Source organism: Tarenaya hassleriana, unplaced genomic scaffold (assembly GCF_000463585.1).
Source record: "Tarenaya hassleriana unplaced genomic scaffold, ASM46358v1 Cleome8, whole genome shotgun sequence".
NCBI lineage: Eukaryota > Viridiplantae > Streptophyta > Magnoliopsida > Brassicales > Cleomaceae > Tarenaya > Tarenaya hassleriana.
In genome coordinates, this window is record NW_010970490.1 from 2,916,225 (window position 1) to 2,931,139 (window position 14,915).

The window sequence follows — 14,915 nt, forward strand, 5'->3', positions numbered from 1 at the left end:
AGACGATGGTGATGAGGACCGAAGAGCGAGTCGAAATCCCTAACCTTTCTCCATCTTTTTTAGAAAAGATCGACTCGTCCTCGCCTAATAACCCTAATCTCCGTTCTCGTCCTCTTGTTCTTTTGCACCCTAATCCCGATGACAATGACTACCCGCAAAACACGGGTAATCGTAGGATGAAAGCTTAACTAGAACCCAAAGGTCGGAATCGAATCGGATTCCAGTACTCGGAAATCCGGGCGTCCATGCCTATCTATCCCTACTTTTTTCACATACCATACCTCCTTGAACTGAACAATCTTGATACCGATCCCAAGAACCAGAAGGCATCAACTGTGCAAATGATCCTCCATCTTTATTTACCACCTATCCGGATTTCTTCTATTTCAATGTTGGTAGGAGTTACAAAAAAGGAAAAAAAAAAAGAATCACAAAGGGAAATCATGTCTGCGGTTTATGAACTTTTAAACCATTAGGACGACAATCATTTCTACGAAGATTCTGTTCTACTGTCGGACACAACCTGAGTCGGGTTTGTGCCAGATTCTAACTCGAGAGCTGACTCATCTGATCGGAAAATCGCATCAGATGGAATGTTGATTCCGGCAAAACCAACCATTACAGCCAGAGCTCCGATGTAATCCGTTAGGGTCGGAATGTTACCTGTAAAGGTGTCTACAATGGCTGCCAATGGAACCTGGATTGTAAGCCCGGCCGTCGCTACAGTTGTGGTCGTCAAAAGAACAGCCTTTGCCCATAGATAATCGCTGAGCACATTGTCTAGCAAACCTTAAAAAAAAAGAAAGATGAGACGTTTTCTGATCTCTTATTCAGTGTGTTTGAATGACAAATCGGCAGAATCATAAATCTCCTATGTAGATATTATCTTACTCTTACCGAAAACACATTCATGCAACATCTGATTACATTCTTTCGTACTACTCTCAGTTTTCTTACCATTCCTCTTTCATCAATTGCTACTGTTACAAAAACTACCCTACCCGAGTCACCAAGTATCGGAAGTTTCACAAATAAAAGCACAAACCATGGATTTTCACCTGCTAAACCGAGAGACTGGGACTGTGAATTTTGAATGTATAAACCTTTTTCACATACCTTTCCCGACAACTAGACCAAACTGCTTCCATGTCAGCACATTGAAGCGTTCTCGCCTCGTGAAGTTGAGTACGAGGGCGACTGGGAGGAAAATGAAGAAATTGAACAGACCAAGAAACCCGAGAAATTGGGCCATACTGACACCACCACCTTCCTTTTCTTCATCATCCGAAAGATTTTTGCGTATAAGAGTGATATAGACAGCATACAATGCAGCTGAAGCCAGAGAGAGAATATCACCGAGTAGAGGGTTTTTGGCTGTTGCAGTTGTTGTGTTGGACTTTGAGTCACCCATGCTGACAATTATCGTTCCCGACATGCAAAGAAGAACGCTGAAGAGTTTCAACCATGTGAACTTTTCGCCCAAGAATGCTAGAGATACCAAAAATGTGAACAAACTTGATGCGCTGCTTAATATGGTATTTGACTGCACTTACAAACGGGAAAAGCCTCCTGTCATTATGCTATATATACATGTATATATATATATATATGTATACATACACAGAGTCTAAGCATGGACCAGAAAAGAATGAGCAGAAGAAGATAAGGGACAATAATCCATACCGTCACTGTCGTATACTTCAGAGAGAGATTGAAAGTCAGCTGTGCAAGAAACCAAAACGGGCAGACCAAAAGACTAGCTTTCGCCACTCTCGTTCGTGTCCAACGACCCTTTTCATCCAACCCTTTGTTACAATTTCCAGTGACTTCGCCATTACCATCAACATTACTTTCAACCTCGGGCTCTACTTTCACGAGTTCCAATTCAATTCCATCATCGTTCTGACTAACTGTCACCTCTTCCACAGCCGTCGAAACTAAACCGTCTTGTCCAAGAAGAACGGCCTTCTCCGATTCTACCAACTCTCTCAAATGTGAGCTCCTATTTCTTCTCCAGAACAGTAAACTTCCATAGGTATCTTCCAAATACCTCCCAGTCTCAAAAATGGGAAGGTAAATCATGAACAGCGAATTACAGATGAAAGTAATCAAGAACGGTGACACGCCCGCATCGACCACCGACTGAACGACAAAACTGGCAGCAATCCAAATCGTAGCGACGGAAAATATGTATGTTAACCCTAATACCCATCTCCAAACCTCGCTAGACATGATCCCTTTCCGACCCAATAAATCAGAAATCAGACTCACTGAAACGCGTCAAGGTCACGTTTTTCGACCTAACGCTGCAAAACCCATGTCTAAAAAATTCTTCGAACGCGAAATTTCAGATGCCCATCTACAGAATAAGCCGATCAAAAGTGTGAAAGACCTGAGAAAATCAATTCACAAATGGAAAAAAAAAAGCAATTGATCATCTTCTGAAATCTACATTGGTTTAGATTTGAAAAGAGATACCAGTACGAAAGGATTATACCTTCACTGCGAGAAGAGATTGAAATCGCGCATCACAAAACTGTTCTCAGGCGATCGGCGATCGGCGTCACGGTTAAAAGATTCAAAACGGAGTCCAGACGAGAATTCCGTTTTCTATTATGGGGCCTCTGTTCTCAAGCCCAAATTGTTTAGCCCAACATTCAAACGTAAAGAATTCCCGCATTTATAAAAATAAATAAAAAAATTCGCACGCTTTTTTAATACAGTAATTAATTAGGTCATTTGATTTATTGGGAAGGAATCTTATTTTAATCTTTGATCCGAGTAACCAAGGGGTGGTGGCGCAGTTGGCTAGCGCGTAGGTCTCATAGCTTCTGGGTGATCCTGAGGTCGAGAGTTCGAGCCTCTCTCACCCCAACACTTTTTAATAAATTTTTAAATTTATTTTTTTTAATATATTGTTCGGCAAAACCCTAATGTTCTCCGATTGCCGCCCTCTTTTCACTTGCATTCTCTCAACCTTGTTCCTCTGTTTTGTTTTCTTCTCTGTTCTTCCTCTTATTATCTTACAGCGGCTTAAAAATGGTGAAGAGGAGCAAAAGTAAGCTTAAAACCCTTGAATTGAATTTGTGTTCTACGTTTTTCTCATGGCCGAATTCTATATCTTCTCTTCTTCTTTTTTGTGTTGTGATGGAAATTCATGGTTTTTTATGGCGGCGATTTTGCAGAGAGCAAGAGCAAGAGGGTAACGTTGAAACAGAAGTACAAGATCCTGAGGAAGGTGAAGGAACATCACAAGAAGAAGGCGAAAGAGGCTAAGAAGACCGGGCTTAATCGCAAGTCTAAGGTCGAGAAGGACCCAGGTATCCCAAATGACTGGCCTTTCAAGGAACAGGAGCTCATGGCCCTTGAAGCTCGCCGTTCGCGTGCCCTCGAGGATCTCGAGCAGAAGAAAGCCGCTCGCAAAGAGAGGGTATATCCTGTTTTCTCTTCTTTGATCCTCTTTTCTATACCACTTTGGAGTTCATAACTAGGTTTTAGGTTGGGATTTGTTCGTAGGCATCGTCGATGATGTTTTTGGTGTTTGAACTTGTACGATTGTTTGTTAAGTTTTGGATTTTTTTCTCTTGAGATTAGGGTTTCAAGAGATAAAGAACCATTGAGAGTTATGCTTCAGCTCTTAAAAATTTCGAATCATATTTTGCTTGTGTGGTTGTATCTAATCTCTCTTTGTCCATCTACTCAGGCCCAAAAGAGGAAACTAGGTTTGCTCGAGAGTGAAGATACCAAGTCGGAAGAAGGAAAAGAAGGATTTGGAGAAGGAAAAAGCACGAACGCCTTTGCTAGAGCCGTTAACGTCCGGGGTGAGTTTGTGGTGAATGAGCATTGTGGGTCTTTCCTATCTGCCATTTCCTATTTACTGATTTCAATTACTTTGCAGATAACTCGGAGAGGGCTTTCTACAAGGAACTTGTTAAAGTCATTGAACTATCCGATGTCATTTTGGAAGTTCTCGATGCCCGTGATCCCATTGGTACTCGCTGTGTTGACATGGAGAAGATGGTGATGCAATCTGGTCCCGATAAGCACCTCGTGTTGTTGTTGAACAAGATCGGTAATATGTGCTTCCCTTCACCTGGTAAAACGTATAGGATTCCATGTTTGTTTCCAGAGCTTGTGATTGACCCAGCTGTTTGTGATTCGTTCTCTTGATTAGATCTTGTTCCCCGGGAGGCTGTTGAGAAATGGCTGAAATATCTTAGGGAAGAATTGCCAGCTGTTGCCTTCAAGTGTAGCACCCAGGAACAAAGATCAAATTTAAGCTGGAAATCATCTAAGACATCAAAACCGAGCAATCTTTTGCAGACAAGTGATTGTCTTGGAGCTGAAACTCTAATCAAATTGCTGAAAAACTATTCAAGAAGTCACGAGGTTGGTTTTTTTATGACTTACCGGTCAAGTGACCATAGCAACGTTCTCGTGAGTAATTGAATTCTTCCTCTGCTGATCTTTGGCAGATAAAAAAATCTATTACAGTCGGTATTATTGGACTGCCTAATGTCGGGAAGAGTAGTCTGATCAACAGCTTGAAGAGATCTCATGTGGTCAATGTTGGGGCTACTCCAGGGCTGACCAGGTCCTTGCAAGAGGTTCAGTTGGACAGAAATGTAAAGTTGCTGGATTGTCCTGGTGTTGTTATGCTCAAATCTTCCGGAAATGACGCTTCTGTAGCTCTTCGAAATTGTAAAAGGATCGAGAAGTTGGATGACCCAGTTAGTCCAGGTATTTGGGATAAACCAGAGAAAACAAATCTTTTAATTTGGACTAGTTAGGGTTATATTCTCTGTGAGCTAATGCACAATTATTTTTCTTGATGGGAAAACTTAGTGAGGGAAATTCTCAAGCTTTGTCCTGCAAATATGCTGGTGACCCTCTATAAAATCCCGGGCTTCGATTCAGTTGATGATTTTCTCTATAAAGTCGCAACTGTAAGGGGCAAGCTTAAGAAGGGCGGTCTTGTGGATATTGAAGCTGCTGCTAGGATCGTTTTGCATGACTGGAACGAGGGTATGCTTATAATTTTCAGTTAAAATCTCCACTGTAAAGACCTGGCAACAAATTCTTGTTTGACATGAAATCATCTACAGGTAAAATTCCGTATTATACAATGCCGCCAAAGAGGGATCAAGGAGAAAACGCAGAGGCTAAGATTGTTACGGAATTGGGGAAGGAGTTCAACATTGACGAGGTTTACAGCGGGGAATCATCATTCATCGGGAGTCTGAAGGCTGTTAATGATCTCAATCCTGTTGAAGTTCCTCCAAGTTGCCCTCTCACTTTTGATGAAACAATGCTCGAGGTTTGTGAAATTTTCTTGATCTTTTTTAGTTCAGTCTAAGCTACTGGGCTTAAGAAAATTGGTCCAATCGTGATTAAAACTATGTTACCGAACCACAGGATGGATTTCAGACTGAGACCCGACAACCGGGCCATGGTGGTGAGAGTCTAGAAGGTATAGTTGATCGAGACGGGGATGAGTCTATGGGCACGGAAGAAGATCATGGAGGAAAGTCCAAGGACAAATCCGAGGCGAGCAAGCAGAACGAGAAGCTATACTCAGCGGAAGGAATGCTTAATACGAAAATGCAGAGAGCGGAGAAGAAGAAGCGGAGGAAGAAAGCAAGTAAAAGCTCTGGTGATCTCATGGAGGATGATGATAATGAGGACTATGATTTCAAAGTGGATTACGTGAAGAACAAGGCATCGGCCATGGATGAAGGAGAGGAAGATGAAGAGCAAATCATTGGCAAAGTTCCAATGGAAGGATTGTTGGAGGAGGAGTGATTCTTGTGAAACCTCTATTGATTTAGAAAATTTTGGTGGGTGGTTCAGAACTTCGTGGCTTTAGGGTTTTGGTGGTTTATTTGATTGTTCAGGTTGCTTTCTCTGCAAGCAATGATAGAAACAGGGAAAGGGCTTTGAGCAATCTTAAACAAATGTTTTACTTCATCAACAAGTAATGAAACCGAAAGTCTTAAGGTTAAATAAATATTGATTAAAAAAAAGGATATTCTTGGATTATCTTAAAATAAAACTGATAAATTGGTGAACATATGTTATATTATTAATTTATCCAAGATTTTTATGTTCGTAAGCTCTAACCAACTATAGCTTAAATTTTCAAAGTGTTGTGAAAACTCCATTTTTACAATATATATAACAAGATTTGCCGATTTGGAATTCTTCGAATGGGTATGAATTTTGGTGGGTGGATGCCCAATAGCTCGTCTAAAAGGTTTTTTTAATCTTTTTTCAAATATTTTCCATTCAATATTATTTTTATACTTAATTCTATTTTAGATAAATTGGTTTTAAAAAACGTACACCCAACCCGTTTTAAAATTATATACAATTCCGCTATGCTATAATTGATTTAATATTGATTTCAAATAAAGAAATGGGCATGTAAAACTCCATCTAGAACAGATTTTGCTTAATTGTGAAGGGAAAAGGGACATCTCCTCCTTTGAATGGATTCAACGTGCGACCAAACCCACCAAAGGAAACAACACTTTTATCAACCCTATTTTTATGATATTATTATCAAATCACAACATAGTTTCTGTTTATATATTAAAAAAAGGCTTTACCTTCATTAAATATAGAAATAGATAAACACATAAAATCTTAGTTCTACATAGATAAAAAATGTCACAGATAATAAATAAACGGGGTGGCTTCAAATTCAATGGTTATTTTATATAAAGGATAATAATACATATAAAAACTTCAAACTTGTGTGTTTTGACAAATAAAACTCTAATTTTGTTTGATTTTGCTTGGGGAAAAAAAACCCAAAGTTTCAGTTTTCGTGGTAATTTTTTTTTACCTCATGGTAAGTTCATAACCTATTTGACAGATACAAACATATATGTGTGGGCCCATGAAAAGTAAACAAATTGAATGCAATGTGTGAAATATTCAATCTTTCAAAGGTCGTACAAAGAAAAATCAAAGGGATACGGCGTGGCATTTCCGTTATTCCGTATGACCTCGCAGGCCAAATTTGACAATGCATTGCCATTTAAATATGATCTCTCTCTCTCTCTTTCTCTCTCTAGAAATCAAATCTCTTCTCTGTTCATTTGCAGCTCCGTTCCGTCGCATCAGAGTTCATATTTTCTTGCTTGCGTTCTTCGTCTTCCTCGTCGGCTAGGGTTAGGGTTTTTTTGTTGATTTTGGAATTCGATGGGGCAACAGTTGCTGATCTACAGTTTCGTGGCTCGAGGCACGGTGATTTTGGCGGAGTACACGGAGTTCACCGGAAACTTCACCAGTATAGCGGCGCAGTGTCTTCAGAAGCTTCCTTCCTCCAACAACAAGTTCACCTACAACTGCGACGGTCACACCTTCAATTACCTCGTCGATGACGGCTTCAGTATTGCCCTCTCTCTCTCTCTATCTCTCTCTTTCTCTGCATATTTGATGAGTCTGCTTTTGGGCATGTTGATATTCATTCTTTCGCCTTAGTTGCTTTTTTTTATATGATCTGCTGTTGTCTTTTTATCTGATTGATATTGCTATGTTCTTGGATTTGTCAAATGGATGTTTCGCATAGAAACGATGTTGGTTGTTGTCTTCGATGCGGCGCTATTCTTGTCGGATCTGTTGGTAATAACTGCTCTTGTTTTTGACGGAGGGGTGGAGAACATGAGTTTTGGTCTTCTTATTGTTTCACTTGCTCACTTGCTCCGATTGCTTCTTTCTGGGTGGTTTCGATTGGAATTTGAGTTATTGCTTTGCTATTTCTTGCCGGGTTTGGATTAAACTTTCATTTGTTTTACCAGTAAAGCCCGGTCGGTCTCCTGCGTTATGATCATGTATAACTGGAACTTGTTTGATATGGTAAAAATGAAAGGTAAATCGTGTATTGGCTGGGTCAGAATGAGAAACTAATTCGGGTACAAGCTAAAGGGAAGCTCTATTTATGATGCCCTCTGTCTGCTGTCTGCTCTTGATGAGCTTTGAGGAAAGTTCCTTGTGTTGCTATTATCTCATAATATTTTATTGGATGTATTTCCTTTTATGTCATCCTTGAATGAAGTGGTGCCCCTTCAATCGGTGTGTAACTAGTTTCCGCCATATTCACCCTTTCTCCTTATTGATCGTCCTATGGCTAACACTCTGTTCAATATTGTAGCTTACTGTGTTGTCGCGGTTGAGTCTATTGGTCGGCAGCTTCCAATTGCGTTTCTTGAGCGAGTGAAGGAAGAGTTTACCAAAAGATATGGTGGGGGGAAAGCTTCTACCGCCACTGCAAACAGTCTGAACAAGGAATTTGGGTAATTCATGTGTTTCGTGAGTTATATCTCTCTGGCACATCCAAAATTTTCTTTGTACATCGTGGTTCAGGTCTAAGTTGAAGGAGCAGATGCAGTACTGTGTGGATCATCCGGAAGAGATCAACAAGTTGGCTAAAGTCAAAGCTCAGGTTTCAGAGGTGAAAGGGGTTATGATGGAGAACATTGAGAAGGTATGACACAACATCATTCAGGTTTTTAGACATGAATCTTCCAACTTCCATTGAAAGAGAATTAGTGTTTGTTTTAGTATTCGGCATTCTGCTATATTATTGTGTTCCAGGTCCTTGATCGTGGAGAGAAGATCGAGATTCTGGTGGACAAAACAGAAAACCTCCGATCTCAGGTAAGTCAAAAGCTCAAAGATTTTGTTAAGCCTCGATAGGAACTGATGATTTCCTCCTTGTAGACATGAAAAAGGCAATGCCTTGATGGTAAGTTTAGACTTCATATACGTATATTCGTCTTTCGTCCCTTTGTTAGGCACAAGATTTCAGGCAGCAGGGTACGAAGCTGAGGAGGAACATGTGGCTTCAGAACATGAAGATAAAGCTAATAGTTCTCGGCATCCTCATCGCCTTGATTCTCATCATCGTTCTATCCGTTTGCGGAGGCTTCAAATGCTGAAACCAAAATCTCATCTTTTCAACCATATCCTCCGAATCATATCTCGATTCTTTTTTTTTTGTTGGTGCAAATGGATAGAGCTTCCAAGAGTAATCTCCTCCATAGTCTTTACTCTGGTAATCTCTATGATGCTTGCATTATGATGACTTAGAACTCGAAATTTAAATATCTTTGTCCCCCCTTATATATATATGAAATATAAGTGTTTCCATTTTCTAATCACATCATGTAATGGAAAAGGCAATGGTGCAGAGATGAAAGTGCAAAATCTCTAAGCAAAGCCGCTGATCTCAATGTTGTCTATAAGCCTCACTGTCCCAAACCAAGCAGCGACACAAACCACGACAGGGCTTTTGATCTTTTCCACTGGTTCCAGGGATTCCTGTTCTACAATCTGCAAGTAACCCACGTAGAATAAGACTCGCACCTTTTCTTTTTCTTTTTCTTTTTTTTTACAATTTTTATTATCAGAATTAGTCAAATTGCAACATCTGATTCAAGTTTTTTAGTTTTCTTTTGACCATGAAAACCATGCCAAATGGTCTAAACCTATACAGGAAAAAGTCTCAAGGTCAGCGTGAGTTGGGTATCTGAAATTTGGATATCCATCTACTGGTGGATGGTTATGAGTTCCGCAAAGGCGAATACCCGAGATTGGATAGTTCGACCGAGAAATCCAATCGTGCGAAACCGAGATCAGGTACACTTAAAAATTCGGGTGATACCCGACCCGTGCCTAGACCTAGTTTCTTTTACAGGACATATATATGAATGCATCTAAAAAGCAGAGACTTATTGATTGATTCCCACATGAAAGAAGACTTACTTCAACATAATCCACTCGTCCAGAGGCTCCAACAATTTCTTGGATGATCATATCTTTAAGCTCCGTGCAATTGGTTTGGCCTTCCGCTGCAAAAGCCTTGGCTTTGGCCAGTGATCTACTTATGGACAAAGCCTACACACATCAAACCGAACAGACACATTACCAGGACAGAACAGAACCTGTTCTTGCTTGTTGTTGAGAAGTATGTTGGTGGGCATCTATCTATACTTCACCTTCTCTCTTTCTTCAGCTGAAAGCCGCACATTCCTTGAGCTCATCGCAAGCCCGTCCTGTTCTCGTACTATCTCTGATCCGACTATCTTTATCCCGAAGTCGAGATCTCGTACCTATACTAGGACAGAACACGTGAGAAAAGAGCCGATCAGTGAGTGAGCATCAAAGGAGGTAACTTCTTGTCGGGTTTTGGCAGGAGGACCCCACGATAATCGATCTAAAGGAATCTCTCATTCGGAAACCTTTCCTTTCTTGCGAGCACATAAGAATGCAACTAACCGGGCATGATCTGGCAGAACAGAACTACACATTACCCTCATCATCGACCATCAAGGATCAGTAAGAAACGTGCCAAGTTCCAAAATTCAAGGAGCTAACTACTTGTCGGGTTTTGGCAGGAGGACCGAGATCATCGAGATCTTAAAGCGGTAATGATCTACTCGAATGCAACTAACTCGACATGATCTTGAAGAACAGAACTACATATTACCCTCGTCTCATCATCGACCATCAAGGATCTGTAAGAAAGATGCAAAATCCCAAAATTCTCAATTGAACTAACAATAGAACCAATCAGAAGATCGACATGGGAAGACAACAAACGAGCCTTAACCCATTTTCGGGCAAACCAAGCGGAGACTTTCCGGTGAAAGGGTTTCAAAATTCTCACCATTCTTTGTATAATCCGCCATTGCTGATAATCCTTCTTCCCAAAGAAAGCAACATCAGGCTCGACAATGTTGAAAAGCTTCGTCACGATGGTGACAACCCCTCTGAAGAACACAGGCCTGCTCTTCCCGCACAAACCCTTCTCCAGTCCCTCAACCCTAACCCACGTTTCATGCCCCAACCCGCCGTTCTCCACGCAACTCACCGCACCACCACCTCCGATTCTCCTACTTCCGGTCACGCCCTCTTCTCCGACTCCGTAGTCGTAGAGGTTTTTCGGGTGGAAGACAACGTCAACGCCGCCGGGAACCGCCGAGAGCTTGGCGAGATCGCCGGCGAAATCAGATGGGTATGTAGAAAGATCCTCCGTCGGAGAGAATTGGCCTGGGTTCACGTAAATTGACACGACGGTGACGTCGGCGAGCTTCCGAGATTCACGAACGAGCGACAGGTGACCTTCGTGGAGATAACCCATCGTCGGGACGAAGCCGATGGTCTTGCCCTGCGATCTCACAGATCTCGACCATTTCCTCATCGCTTCTTTGTCTCTGATAACCTCTGGTCCTCTGGTTTCCATCGCAGAAGAAGAAGAAGAAGAGAATCTCGTGGTCTGCTAAGGAGATGTGCCAGTTTCTGCAATTCAACGAGATTCGAATGTCCCCAAGCTTTTCACCTTGGAAAACTTCGATGACGTGGTATAATACACGTGAATTGACGAAAACACCCCGCCCCTGGAGTAAATTCGTTTTGATGACGTGGCACCAGTCTTGTCAGCCTAATGCAAGCTGCATTATAAGACCTTAGATCTGTTTTAACATTAGAAGGTCAGCGTGTCGGCTAAAGCAGAATATGTTCCTGCTTAATTAATTAATACAGTTAAAGTCAATGTAAACTTGAATTTCCCAACGATGGTATTTTCATAAAATACTGTTAATAAATTTACCAACAATGATAATTACATTACGATTTTCTTTATAGATATTTTTTTTATAATCCGAAGTAACACTTAATATTTACAAATTCGAAACTATATATTCTCCAACACCATTAACACGCAAAATTATAAACAAAACCGAATTAGTTAAAAATAATAATCAAAACCACAAATAAAATCTAAAACACAAGCATAAACGAAATAAGTATTTAACAAACCAATTGATTTCTAAAAGAAGAAATCTCCTCGAAGATTGGAAGTCTTTTGGTTTTAGACCTGCTAAAAAGAGTACGGTACTCTTGGGCCGCGATTTGGTCAACCTCGTTGACTAGGTCAGCGTCCAAGATGGTTGCCAAACCGCCATCCATGTCTTGACTTTTTCTCGGAGATAAAGCCTCCAACTCATTCAGAAGCTCCTCGGCTCGTTGCCTTGTTCTGCACTCCTCCGAACCCGAAACCCTAAACTCAAGAACATCGTCAAGATTCGATCTCGCTTCCTCGTATCTGCCACGTTTGATCAAACATATCGCCAGACTACAAGCCTTGTTCGCGTCTGGCTCGATCATCTGTGCTTTTCTGTACACTCCTTCCGCCGAAAAGTACTTCCCTTGTTGCATATACGCCCACCCCAAATTCCCCTGCCGCATCCGCGGAAAATTCGAAATATTTTCGTGGCGAGATCGCGTAAAAATCCGTAGAATTATAATCGAAACCCGAAAAGGGGTTCAAGTATTCGTACCAGCAATCTTGAAATTTCTGTTTGGACAGTGATTTGGAACTTCTTGCCGTGCGAACGAGCTGTCTTGGTGGGCTTTCCATTGAAAACCTCCCCTTGATAAATCTGCCTCAGTTTCATCTTCAGTAAATCTATCTGCTCATCGAATCTTCCACATCTCTATATATATATATATATATATATATATAAAGAACCCCCCGAAAACATTAATATATATACAAATTAATATGGCATGCATTACTTGTATACGTACATACGTATATATATATATATAGAGATATGAGGGGGACCTTGTATAAGTCGATGAGGAGGTTATCGAGGGAGTCTTGGGAGCTTTTTGAGCAGAGGAATCTGAAAGATTTGATGGCTTCGATGGCATCTTGGGTTCGGTGGAGCTGTTTCATTACCACGGCCATGTCCTTAAGAGCGCTGTCCACTCTGTCTCCTGCGTTTATCGCCTTCCAAAACCACGCTATTGCCATCTCTTGATTCTTCTCTATCAACTGCAACCATAAAGAAAAAATCATTGAACATATATATATAGTATTCATTATACACTACTACCCTTTACACATATGTACATATACACACAAACACGAACCGTGTATCACTACAAAAAAATCAGCAAATTCCAACGAATTTTCCAACGGATTTATCCGTTGGAAATTTTTCAACGGATTTTCAACGGTTTTCAACGGCATTTCAACGGTGATTTCCGTTAAAAATCCGTTGAAAATTTCCAACGGATATCCGTTGGAATTGCCCGTTGGAAATTTTTAACGGAATTTTCAACGTATTCAATTGAAAAAATTAGGGTTGAAATTTTCCAACGGTATTTCCAACGGATGTCAGTTGGAATTTTTTTTGGAAATTTAAAAAAAAATTCCAACGGAATTCCAACGGATGTCAGTTGGAAATTTTTTTGGAGATTTTTTTAAAAAAAATTCCAACGGAATTCCAACGGATGTCGGTTGGAAATTTTTTTGGAAATTTTTTAAAAAAAATTCCAACGGAATTCCAACGGATGTCGGTTGGAAATTTTTTTGGAGATTTAAAAAAAAAAATTCCAACGGATAACAGTTAGAAATTAGGATTTTAATTGAAATATATATATATATATAAATACATGTATATTTTGTATATATACATACATATATATATATCGATATATATATATATATATATTAACTATATACATACACATAATATATATATATATAAATATAAATTCGAATGTGTATATACGTAAATATATATATACATATATACATATAAATATATATATATATATATATATATGTATATGTATATATATATATATACATATAAATATTTATATACGTCTTTGAGACTATGAAAACATATTCTCTGGATGATAGTCTAACTGAAGAAGCCTTGGTCACAAAGCTCCGCACCCTTCGATGTCATCATCTTTTCTTGCATACGTCATTGAGGAACAATGCATCGGGTTGGCATATAGTCTCTCCTCTTGTATTATAGTGATACCTTTGGTATATATCATTCTGAATTTGATTGTCCAGACATTCCTAAAGTAGGATGTTTAAGGGTAGCATATACTTCTGTGAGCAATACAGCAATCATTTTGAATGGTAATGATGTATATGTGCTGAACTGTTCATGATTTGTGTCCAGTAGAAGCTTACAACAACTTTAAGCACCATTATATTGTAGATTTTAGTTCAGTTTTTGAGAAAGCTTATCTACAGGAACATGTCGTTGGGGAGAATTCGGTGAGGGGGGCCTATCGGGGTCGGAGTTGGGCCGGGGGATCGGGGTCGGGGCTGGAGGATCGGGATCGGTGCCGGGGGTCGGGATCGGGATCGGGATAGATGTCGGGCCCGGGGTCGGGATCGAGAATATATTTTGAATTTTTTGTTGGAATGTTCCAACGGATTGCGGTTGGAAATTCCGTTGGAAAATTCCAACGGATATCGGTTGGAAATTCGGTTGGAAAATTCCAACCGATAAATCCGTTGGAAATCCGTTGGAAAATTCCAACGGAAAAATTCGTTGAAATTCCGTTGAAAATTCCAACGGTTTTCCAACGGACACCGTTTTCTAACGACGAAATTCCAACGGATTTATCCGTTGGAAATCCGTTGGAAACGTTAATTTCCAACGGAAATTTGGTCATTTCCAACGGATTTGCCCGTTGGAAATGACCATTTTTTTTGTAGTGTATATATATATAACCGCAACCAGAATGATAGCAACACGAAAGCTCCTCTCGATCATTGTGACATGATTGATAGTTATATATGCGCACGTGTATATATATATAGTATACTGTGATTGTATTGTTCTTTGGCATTTCTTGTTTGGGAAGGTGAAGCGAATAACCAATGAGAGGTTGGTGCATATCGAGAATATGTATATATTCCTTAAATTAAGACACGTCTGCAAAAAAAAAGATGAAGAAGAATAAGAAGGAGAAGGAAGCAACCTGAGCATGTTTGGCTCTAACATAAGGTGTGTCTCCGCAAGGAACTTTGTGAATCACATGAAACATATCTCTGTCTTTTGACATTATATTCTTATTTCCTGCAAGCT

At 40.1% G+C, this 14,915-nt stretch overlaps 5 protein-coding genes and 1 non-coding gene across 6 annotated transcripts; 3 read left to right on the top strand and 3 right to left on the bottom strand.

Annotated features, from left to right (window-relative positions):
* Positions 1–334: 334 nt before the first annotated feature.
* Positions 335–2,600, bottom strand: LOC104802676 (thiamine-repressible mitochondrial transport protein THI74-like). The gene is made up of 4 exons (XM_010526390.1): positions 2,498–2,600; positions 1,684–2,392; positions 1,117–1,543; positions 335–789 (listed from the first exon to the last, which is right to left on the bottom strand). Exons 2-4 carry the CDS (start codon positions 2,230–2,232, stop codon positions 491–493), a joined length of 1,275 nt encoding a protein of 424 aa, XP_010524692.1. The 5' UTR covers positions 2,233–2,392; positions 2,498–2,600; the 3' UTR covers positions 335–490.
* A 189-nt stretch (positions 2,601–2,789) lies between these two features.
* Positions 2,790–2,874, top strand: TRNAM-CAU. Its single transcript is given in 2 exon segments — positions 2,790–2,827; positions 2,839–2,874. It is a non-coding gene; the product is annotated as a tRNA-Met (tRNA).
* A 73-nt stretch (positions 2,875–2,947) lies between these two features.
* LOC104802677 (guanine nucleotide-binding protein-like NSN1) lies at positions 2,948–5,937 on the top strand. Its single transcript, XM_010526391.2, has 9 exons — positions 2,948–3,058; positions 3,186–3,430; positions 3,704–3,821; positions 3,899–4,072; positions 4,175–4,389; positions 4,476–4,740; positions 4,846–5,025; positions 5,106–5,317; positions 5,416–5,937. The coding sequence occupies exons 1-9, from the start codon at positions 3,040–3,042 to the stop codon at positions 5,800–5,802; spliced, it is 1,815 nt and encodes a 604-aa protein (XP_010524693.1). The 5' UTR covers positions 2,948–3,039; the 3' UTR covers positions 5,803–5,937.
* A 1,112-nt stretch (positions 5,938–7,049) lies between these two features.
* Positions 7,050–9,158, top strand: LOC104802679 (putative vesicle-associated membrane protein 726). Its single transcript, XM_010526393.2, has 5 exons — positions 7,050–7,396; positions 8,159–8,300; positions 8,371–8,491; positions 8,602–8,664; positions 8,802–9,158. Exons 1-5 carry the CDS (start codon positions 7,207–7,209, stop codon positions 8,943–8,945), a joined length of 660 nt encoding a protein of 219 aa, XP_010524695.1. The 5' UTR covers positions 7,050–7,206; the 3' UTR covers positions 8,946–9,158.
* On the bottom strand, positions 9,009–11,323 carry LOC104802678 (pantoate--beta-alanine ligase). Its single transcript, XM_010526392.2, has 4 exons — positions 10,676–11,323; positions 10,005–10,118; positions 9,772–9,903; positions 9,009–9,339 (listed from the first exon to the last, which is right to left on the bottom strand). Exons 1-4 carry the CDS (start codon positions 11,249–11,251, stop codon positions 9,217–9,219), a joined length of 945 nt encoding a protein of 314 aa, XP_010524694.1. The 5' UTR covers positions 11,252–11,323; the 3' UTR covers positions 9,009–9,216.
* Positions 11,324–11,783: 460 nt separating this feature from the next.
* LOC104802680 (protein SULFUR DEFICIENCY-INDUCED 1) lies at positions 11,784–14,904 on the bottom strand. Its single transcript, XM_010526394.1, has 4 exons — positions 14,809–14,904; positions 12,635–12,847; positions 12,348–12,503; positions 11,784–12,246 (listed from the first exon to the last, which is right to left on the bottom strand). Exons 1-4 carry the CDS (start codon positions 14,890–14,892, stop codon positions 11,818–11,820), a joined length of 882 nt encoding a protein of 293 aa, XP_010524696.1. The 5' UTR covers positions 14,893–14,904; the 3' UTR covers positions 11,784–11,817.
* Positions 14,905–14,915: the final 11 nt, after the last annotated feature.